We start from the raw sequence: 10,161 nt of genomic DNA, 5'->3' as shown, positions 1-10,161 counted from the left end.
TAAGTATGCTTTGCTGTCTCCTGTGTGTGCAAGTAATAACAACATGCGGCTGTACTGGCACGCTGTATGTAAATGCTATAGAGGACAATTACAGCAGTGCAATTAGGGCACGCCCTTTATTTAGTAATTAGAGTGTAAATAGGATTATTTTTTCCCTGGGAGTAATCTATGAGGGACACTGAGATCCATAAATCTCCTGGGAAAATCGGGGGGGTCGGCATGTATGTAGCTGAGCCGCATCAGAGTGGTCAAGGAGCCGCATGCGGCTCCGGAGCCGCGGGTTGCCGACCCCTGGTCTAATCTTAGACTTCCTTTTTATTGCCATTCAAATTTGAACTTTACAACACAGATAAGAACGAAATTTCGTTACATAAACTTGAACGGTTTGTGCTGAAAACAAAATTTCGTAGTACTTGTGCAATGGCAATAAAGACCTACCATATATCGACACGCGCACACAGCATGGCTTAGCTATATTTTGGCCTGAAAGGGGAACTGCATTTTTGGGGATATTTTTCCCATCATCACATCTTTCTCTTTTCTGTGCATTCTAAATATTAAAAAAATGTTGGCAAGAGGCGGCTAACAATGCATGTAATGGAGATTCATCTATTCCATCTATACAGCGCTCTAACAGAAACATATAAACCTGGCAACAATGGTCAATTTACATGCTGTGACCTGCATTAAACAAGCTATAGCGAAATGATTATTGTATTGTCAAGGAACTACTTTTCTGGCGTAGTAACACATACACTCATACTGCTCCTCCCGCCATTAGCTAACTACTACTGGTGCTGAATTACCTCCGAGGTTTTTTTAAAAAGTTAATACGAGCTTATAGTATAGTAAATGGTTGTGACCACAAGACGAGAAGTTGGTCCACTTTAAGATTCTACACGCTACCAGTTAAAACTCCAGACCGACTAATTTAGTGGATAGCGTCTCTCAACTTAGACCCGAAAATGACGCTTAGAAAACTAAATGTTTTTTTACTTGAGGACTATGCTGATGAAGTATTGTGCTGAAAGATACAACCATCCCATCAGTTGACATGATGACAGCAGATATTGTAAGTAACTGAGTATGTTTTCGATTAAGCGTATAGCACTCGTGCTGAATGCTAATGGTAGGACAACGGCTTCGTGCTTCACTATAGCTGGAACTGCTTAACATCCAGCTTGTAAAACAGGGTTGTTTAAACGTTTTCCACTGAGGGCCACAAAATGAAAAATCAAATGTAATCTAAGGTTTTAAATATTCAAACAATATATGGATTTTTTTTTTAAAGAAAACAAAGAGTGAGTGTTAGCTTTGTGTTAGCATCAACATTTCAACTTTTTCTTGTTACATTACGTTTGTTCTTTCATTTCACTTAGGTTTGTTTTTCTTCTTAGTAATAGTATTTTTAAAATGTGCCATGAGCTTGCAAAAACGTAGCTGCGGGCCGCACTTTGGACACACTTTAAGCTCCTCCCCCGCATATTCAGTAAAGTGGTCGTCGTCTCTCAAAGTCTGCCATGATTAGTAGTGGCAAACACAAAAAGTGCTCCTGATGTTTTTTTATTTGTTTGTCCTGTCCAGCTCCTCAGGCAAATCATATAGTTAATGTAGATGCCCATATCAGCTGTTCAGACTTACTTTACAAAAGAGAAGTGTAGGATACTTCTCTTGTTGCCTTATTTGTATTTGACTTTATTAAATGTATTTATAATATCATTTGGTGCAGCCGGGCTGGAGCAGGAGGGGATAGAAAGAGAGAAAAAAGAAGACAGAGGGGGAAATTGTGGGGACAAGAGAGGGATTAGACAGAGAGACAAAAACAACAACAGCAAACACAACAGTACCAGTAACAGCTCCTGATGTTGTTGACGGAAGCCGCGATTGTTATGCGCTCTGCGAACGCACCCGGGAAAGAAGTTCCGGTAATTTTTAAAATGGGCAAAATATTGTAAATGTTACATGTTGTCATCAATGTGCCAGTGTTACAACATTACATAATACTTACAGCATGCATGTAAAACGTTGCTAGTTTTTTAGCGGGCTTTATAGGCTAAATAGGTGAATCCACACCTCTTGCTAGAGGTTTTTCACCATTTAGAACACACAGAAAAGAGAAAGACGTGTTCCTGTCTCACATAAGGATTGTGATTAATAAGCAAAATGTAAAAAAAAAAGTGCAATTCCCCCTAAAGCATTTGCAAGAAGCAATATGAGATCTATGTGGCATTTGTGCTTTACGGGTTTGCATCATGAGAATTACATGCCAAAAAGGCAGCGCTGACATCTTTTCCATTGACTTGATTGGCCATCCATGTTGACCTAGAAACCTCATTTGGCATCTGATCTAAACAAAACTAGCAAAAATAAATCCTTGCATGCACTCCTTTGTCTTCATATAGAGATTGTACAATTCCTTCGGCTCCTCCTTGCCTTCTGTTTGACGATTGGGGGGAGGTATAACGGCAGTGTCGTTGGGGGTTTTGGTTCAGCTGGCCCATGTGCCAAGAAGATACAGTAACAACCCCCGCCTTCACTTGCATGAATCCCAAGAGGCTCGGATGGAGACATAATACGTAAATGTATGAATATTTGATGTTGGCATTAAGTAAGGAGGTTCCCACGCTGTGCCCTAACTCCTCTGCTCCTGTTGGGGGCAGTGTCCCAGCCTCATGCGCAGCGTTCCGCTCTTGTGCAGCTTCCACAGCTGCACAAACTCCTCGGGCATGGCGTGGAACCAGCTGTTATGCTTCATGTCGTCGTAGTAGTGGTGGCTGATGGGCTGCTCGGCGAGGTCCACCGAGAAGGGCCAGAAGCCGTACACAGTCACCTCCTCGCACAGCCCCAGCGCCAGGCTGACCACGAAGAGCCCAGTGCTGAGACGCCTGGCGTGCACGTTGCGGGCCTTCCAGAATTGGCCCACGCTGCCCAGAAAGGCCGGGTTGGCGAAGAGCATGGTGATGTTGGACGAGGAGTCTGCCAGGGCGTAGGCGGCCCGCAACGACGGGACCGTGCCGGGCGTCGTGGAGAAGGCCGGCATGTACATGTAGCTGGAACCGTAGACCTTCATGCTGTCGACAAACGCCTTTCTGGACCACAAGAGGTTCTGGAATCTAAAATGGAAACACTTCATTAGGTACACATGATAATGGGATCTCATGACCGGGGATGTGAGCACCCTTTGAGAAAAAAATGATCCAAAAAAAAAGCGGAACATTTCGATTCAGCATGAAGTGCTACCACACAAACCCAGGGAACATTTTTTGAAACTCAAGACAACATTTCCTGCAATTGTGTGCATGTCAAGGCTACACTATTTTTTACCTTTAAATTTATTCTCATCTCCCAACCTCTTTTGGCTGTCTTTTTGATACTGACATGTCCCATGTTATATACCACATAATAAATGCTTGTAGTAGATACACTATATTGCCAAAAGTATTTGGCCACCTGCCTTGATTCACATATGAACTTTAAGTGCCATTCCATTCCTAACCCATAGGGTTCAATATGATGTCAGTCCACCTTTTGCAGCTATTACAGCTTCAACTCTTCTGGGAAGGCTGTCCACAAGATTGCGGAGTGTGTTTATAGGAATGTTCGACCATTCTTCCAAAAGCGAACTGATGTTGGTCCAGAAGGCCTGGCTCTCAGTCTCCGTTCTAATTCATCCCAAAGGTGTTCTATCGGGTTCAGGTCAGGACTCTGCAGAACAGTCAAGTTCATCCACACCAGACTCTGTCGTCCATGTCTTTATAGACCTTCCTTTGTGCACTGGTGCACAGTCCTGTTGGAAGAGGAAGGGGCCCGCTCCAAACTGTTCCCACAAGGTTGGGAGCATGGAATTGTCCAAAAATATTTTGGTATCCTGGAGCATTCAAAGTTCCTTTCACTGGAACTAAGGGGCCAAGCCCAACTCCTGAAAAACAACCCCACACCATAATTCCTTCTCAACCAAATTTCACTGTATTTGTTGCACAGGTTGGCATCCTATGACAGTTCCCCGCTGGAAATCACTGAGCTCCTGAGAGCAGCCCATTCTTTCACAAATGTTTGTAGAAACAGTCTCCATGCCTAAGTGCTTGATCTTATACACCTGTGGCCGGGCCAAGTGATTAGGACACCTGATTCTGATCATTTGGATGGGTGGCCAAATACTTTTGGCAATATAGTGTTATGTAGGTTCTTACTGTGGAAAGATCAGTAATACTGAATCATTGTGGTATTATCGTGTCAGTTAAACGCTCAATCTGCTAGTCCTAATGGGAATGGTGGTCTTCTTCTGGCAAAACGCTACCGCTTTGGTCCACTGGCGCCGCCGAAGTCAACCAAAACTGAATGTTCTTAAGTAGGGCTTTAAATACACGGACATAGTTTCTGCACTACTGCTGCAATAGAACACACATGAGAGTGGTGTTTAAGAGTGCGTGATTTGTGTAGCGGATAATCAGCGGAGAGTTTATATTTATAAACGCACACATGTTGAAAGTGCAATGTCAATGTTGATGTGCATTTATTCGAAATAAAGAATGAAGGTTACGACAAGCAGAAAAATCTTTGTCGAGTATTTGAAGTTCTTAGGCCTTTTCAACACAGTTTACATGTGAACGCAACACTGTTTAGAAAAGTATGTGTCACCTCTTCTCAATGATGCTGGGGTTGGCCGTCACAAAGTGGGTTTTGGTGCCCACATCCTTCACGTATTTCTCGGAAAGTGGTGGAAGGTTACACCTGAATGTAAAAAACAAACAGGGCAGCAATGAAAACACATGCAAATCAACGTGCTTCATGATATCTAAAGGAACACCAATAATTATTGAGCAACGGAAATGTAAGATAAAAGCCTGTGGTTGGTTAGTTCAACCATTCAAACTGGGGAGTGTTTCGCAGTGATAATATGCAAAGCAGCCACTGCCATTCAAATAAGAGGAGCTTCACAAGTGAAGTCCATCTTTCCTCCCAAAGAGCCCTTCAGCTATTTCACATCGGCAACTCTTGCCTGACTTATCGTCATGCTTCAAGGTCTAACGCGAAGCAAACAACCTCATGATGAAGTCGGCCTGGTCGATGTCACGTCCGCATTGGCTGTGCCTGAGGATGCCGCCGTTTCCCACCACCGCACACTTCTTCAGAGGCAGTTGCAGAGGGTTGGCCTGGAAAGAAGTCATAAAAAAAGCACATTCATCTTGGGCTTGTCTCATCTCTCGTGCAGCTTTACTCAAAAAGTGTCTGCTGAAGCCACGGAGGAAAAACTGATTTTATCAGGAAGAAAATGGCTCCTGTTGAGAAACGTGTCCATTTTTCTTGTTGTCAACTTGTTTTTGCCCACTTTACATTTGATCGACCCTAGCGTGCAATATATACTGTATGCACACACACAAACTTCATTCCTTGGGCTTGAGTTTTGAGTTTGAGTTTATTTTGAACATGCAAGCATACAACATGATACATCACAATTTCCAGTTTCTCTTTTCAACATGTTCGAAAAGGAGTAGGAAGAAGCAGAGCTTATTTAATCCTACCCCTTTCTTTTACATAACGGTTTCTAAAACTTTTGTTCACTTCCTGCTCTCAATTTATTCACATTTTACTCCATAAGTAATCACAATAAAAATAAATAAATAAATAATAATTGGTGAAGTAAGTTACATTTCATATGATGAGATAAGATTATTTTGAGAGTGAAAGAATGGATGCATTAAATAAATTCAGTATTCTTCTTCTTTGTACTTTGTAAACACTTTAAGTTTGAAGAGTTTCTTGAAGTGGATCATATTAGTACATTGTTTGATTGCTTTGCTTAATCCATTCCATAATTTAATTCCACATACTGATATACTGAAGGTCTTAAGTGTTGTATGTGCATACAAATGTTTTAAATTACATTTCTCTCCAAGATTATATTTCTCCTCTTTTATTGAGAAGAATTGTTGTATATTCTCGGGTAGCACATTGTAGTTTGCTCTTTGTATAATTTTAGCTGTTTGCAAATTCACTATGTCGTGGAATTTCAGTATCTTTGATTCAATAAATAAAGGATTTGTATGTTCTCTATATCCAACATTATGTATTATTCTAACTGATCTTTTTTGTAACACCGTTAATGAATGAAGTGTACTTTTGTAATTATTTCCCCATATTTCTACACAGTAGCTCAGATATGGTAACACTAGTGAGCAGTAGAGAATATGAAGGGATTTTTGGTCTAGAACATGTTTTGCTTTATTCATTATTGACGTGTTTCTTGCTACTTTATGTTGTATATTTTTTACGTGAGATTTCCAGTTCGATTTATCATCAATCATTATACCTAGAAATTTGGTTTCATTTACTCTTTCAATTTCTATTCTGTTTATTTGTATTTGTGTTTGACTTTCTCTTCTACTGTTACCAAATAACATTATTTTAGTTTTACTGAGATTCAACGATAGTCTGTTTTTGTCAAACCATCTTCTTAATTTGTTCATTTTTTCTGTTATTATTTGTATTAGCTTCTGTGTGTTCTCTCCTGAACAAAACGCTGTTGTATCATCCGCAAATAATACTAACTTTAAATCTTTTGTAACTTTACAAATGTCATTTATATAGAGATTGAATCATTTTGGTCCTAGTATTGATCCCTGAGGTACACCACAGGATATATTTAGCGTTGTAGGTGTGTGTTCGCCTAGCTTCACGTATTGTTTCCTGTTCGTTAAATAACTTCTTATCCAGTTTAGGACTAACCCTCTGATGCCATATCATTCTAGTTTTTTGATTAAAATATTGTGATTAATTGAGTCAAATGCTTTAGTTAGATCCATAAAAACCGCTGCCGCACATTTTTTACTATCTATTGCATTGGTAATTTCTTCTGTAATTTCAATTAAAGCCATGGAAGTTGAAACATTAGCTCTGTATCCATATTGGTTCTCTTCGAGTATTCTATTTTTATTTATGAAACTCTCTAATCTGTTATTGAACAGTTTTTCAATGATTTTAGAAAATTGTGGAAGTAAAGAAACAGGTCTATAATTTGTAAATTGATGTTTGTCTCCAGTCTTATAAATTGGTACAACTTTAGCTATTTTCATTTTGTTTGGAAATGTACCTGTTTGAAATGATAGGTTACTAATATACATTAATGGTCCTGAGATTGCTTCAATAACATTTTTATCGTTTCCATATCAATTCTGTTACAATCAGTTGAAGTCTTAGATTTACATTTTTTCACGATTGTAACTATTTCCTCCTGTGTCACATTACTGAGAAACGGAGTCCTCAGTAATGAGGAAGTGTGCATATGTTAGGGCCATAACCACAAAGTATGTCTGGATTTTGGCAAACGATACATTCACTGCCTTGAAGTGGTTTGTCCAGTTTGCGAACATTGACTTCAGGTGACATTTAAAAATCCTGTCAAAGAACGTAGCATATGTTTATTTACGAACAACTTTTTCCCCCATAGTTCATTCCACCGGTGCAACAGAGGAACAAGAAAAGGAAGATGGTATTTCCTCGAACTTTTTATTACTTTAAACTCTTATGTTTTTGTTTTTTTAATTGTGTTTTTATTGCTATTACTACTACTATTATTCTCTCAATTTTATGTTTTTTATTAACTTATTAATGTATTATTTATATATATTTTTTTACATAATTTTATGTTTCATACTATTTTTTAGACAGCGTTAATTTTAGTTATTCCCCAGTGTGGATGCCTCAAAAATGGCGTTTAACGTCAATCCTCAATGCCATGCCATGCTTTGTTTCGTTATTGTCAATAGTGCTGTGTGTGTGTGTGTGTTTGTGTTTTCTTCTCTTCTTGTGTAAATCACTTTGTGTTTGCCACTTGCCTGTGTATTAAAAGTGCTATATGAATAAAGTTTAATTTGATTTGATTAGAACATGTGGTTTTACTTGTCAATTAACATTTTAAACTTTGTTCCTTTTGTCTTTTTGAGTAATATTTATGTTAGCATACTAACTAACATGGTGCTTTGTATTTAATCTATGACTTGTTCTGTAATTGAATACAACATATTCTACATATAATCTACATTTAAGTGCAGTCAAGGAACATATCCATTATACAGTCTGATGGCTGTCGGTATGAAGGACCTCCTGTGTCAATCCGTGTTGAATATATTTACATTATTCATATATTATATATAATATATTATATATATTATATATTATTATTATTGTCTATTTTGAGCGAACTGTGGTGCTGAATTTCCCCCAGGAATCAATAAAGTACTTTCTATTCTATTCTATTGTTAGCTAAATTGCATGCACCAGTACATGATAAATTGTTTATTTAAGACATGGATATATCTGCCCCTATCTGCGGCGTTTGGCCTGAATACAATTTAGGTTAGCAAGCTAACATGCGAACTACTAACCTGGTGCTAAATGTTAATATTACCTGTATGACTTGTTTTGAAAATAGTACACACAACTAAACGAAATAGTGTTCGTAGGAGAATAATATGTTTTAGCCTATTTGCAGCGATGTTTGTAAATAAGTATAATTTCAACATAAGTACATCTGTATTTGGCAATGTTTGGGGCCTGTTTTTTTTAAATCACAAATTACTAAACTGCATATTGTCTAAAGCAGTGGTTCTTAACCTGGGTTCGATCGAACCCTTGGTGTTCGGTGAGTCGGCCTCAGGGGTTCGGCGGAGGTCAAGACACACCCGACTCATCGTGTAAATACAAACTTCTCCCTATCGGCGTATTATGGTTACGGCAACAGCTGACTGATTTGCAGGTGTGTAATTTGTTGTGAGTTCATGCACTGTGTTGGTTTTGTTGTTTGAACAAGGTGATGTTCATGCACGGTTCATTTTGTGCACCAGTAAAAAAACATGGTAACACTTTAGTACGGAGAACACATTCACCATTAATTAGTTGCTTATTAACATGCAAATTAGTAACATAATGGCTCTTAATTAGTCATTATTAAGTACTTATTAATGCCTTATTCGGCATGGCCTTATTATAACCCTAACCCTCTAACCCTGACCCTAACCAAATAACTCTAAATTAAGTCTCTATTACTTAGAATATGTTCCCATAGTGTCCAAATAACTCTAAATTAAGTCTTTGTTACTTAGAATATGTTCCCCATACTAAAGTGTTACCAAAAACATATAACTTTGTAAATTTTATTTTTCACTAAAGGGTTCGGTGAATGCGCATATGAAACTGGTGGGGTTCGGTACCTCCAACAAGGTTAAGAACCACTGGTCTAAAGGAAAAATAATACATTTATATGAATATTTGACTCTATCCACTGAGTCTGGCTTTGAATAGTATTTAAGTTAGCATGCTAAAATGGAAACAACTAACAGGGTGCTAAACACTTGCGTTACATGTATGACTCATTAGGAAAATAGTACGCACAAACAATAAGATAATATCGTAGCAATATAATGTGTTTTAGCGGAAATGCTGCTGTTTGTGAATTAGTACAATTTGAACACAAATGTATTTGGCAACGTTTAGGGCATGCTTTTTTTAAATCACTTGTTAGGTAAAATGCATACTGTATAAATGAAAATTAAGAATTGTACATATACATTGTCCCCTATCTGCTGAGTGTGACTTTGAATAGTATTTAAAATAGCATGTGTAAAGGACGCCTGCCGGTGTGGCTGGGCTGTGTGTATGGCTTTTAGCTCGGTGGCTATCACGCTCGTCTCTCATGCCGGATGACCCAGGTTTGAGTTCCGGGTGGAACAGAAACAGGGACTGAACCAGACGAGTTACACATGCTAACAAATAACTACTCACATATGCAATTTATCGTTTCAAACCGGTTCATTTCCAAATCAAATGAAAATAGCAAAAGTCATTCCACTGTATAAAAATGGGAGCAAACACCTATTCACAAACTACAGACCTGTCTCACTACTGCCTCAATTTTCAAAAATATTGGAGAAACTATTTAATAGCAGATTAGATTAATTCCTGGAAAAATATAATGTACTCTCAGAGAGTCAATATGGTTTTAGAACTAAAAGATCAACTTCTCAGGCATTGATGGAATCCATTGAAAGAATCACAGACGCAATTGATAATCATCAATATGCAATTGGCATCTTCATTGACCTCAGAAAAGCTTTTGACATTATCAATCACAATATATTAATTAATAAACTGGAGAAAATTGGT

General features: G+C 38.3%; 1 protein-coding gene across 1 annotated transcript in view; it reads right to left on the bottom strand.

Moving 5' to 3' along the window:
* The window catches only part of st8sia1 (ST8 alpha-N-acetyl-neuraminide alpha-2,8-sialyltransferase 1), a 32,763-nt gene that overhangs the window by 230 nt on the left and 22,372 nt on the right, over positions 1 to 10,161 (bottom strand). Inside the window, exons 3-5 of the mRNA XM_062066828.1 lie at positions 5,044 to 5,153; positions 4,639 to 4,731; positions 1 to 3,113 (exon numbers count right to left, since the gene is read on the bottom strand). The exon at positions 1 to 3,113 is cut by the window's left edge and continues 230 nt beyond it. Coding sequence (XP_061922812.1) covers positions 2,633 to 3,113; positions 4,639 to 4,731; positions 5,044 to 5,153 — 684 coding nt within the window. The 3' untranslated portion in view covers positions 1 to 2,632. The remainder of the gene's footprint in view (positions 3,114 to 4,638; positions 4,732 to 5,043; positions 5,154 to 10,161) is intronic.

This window comes from Entelurus aequoreus, linkage group LG12 (assembly GCF_033978785.1).
Source record: "Entelurus aequoreus isolate RoL-2023_Sb linkage group LG12, RoL_Eaeq_v1.1, whole genome shotgun sequence".
NCBI lineage: Eukaryota > Metazoa > Chordata > Actinopteri > Syngnathiformes > Syngnathidae > Entelurus > Entelurus aequoreus.
This window is presented reverse-complemented; position numbering and strand designations above follow the sequence as displayed.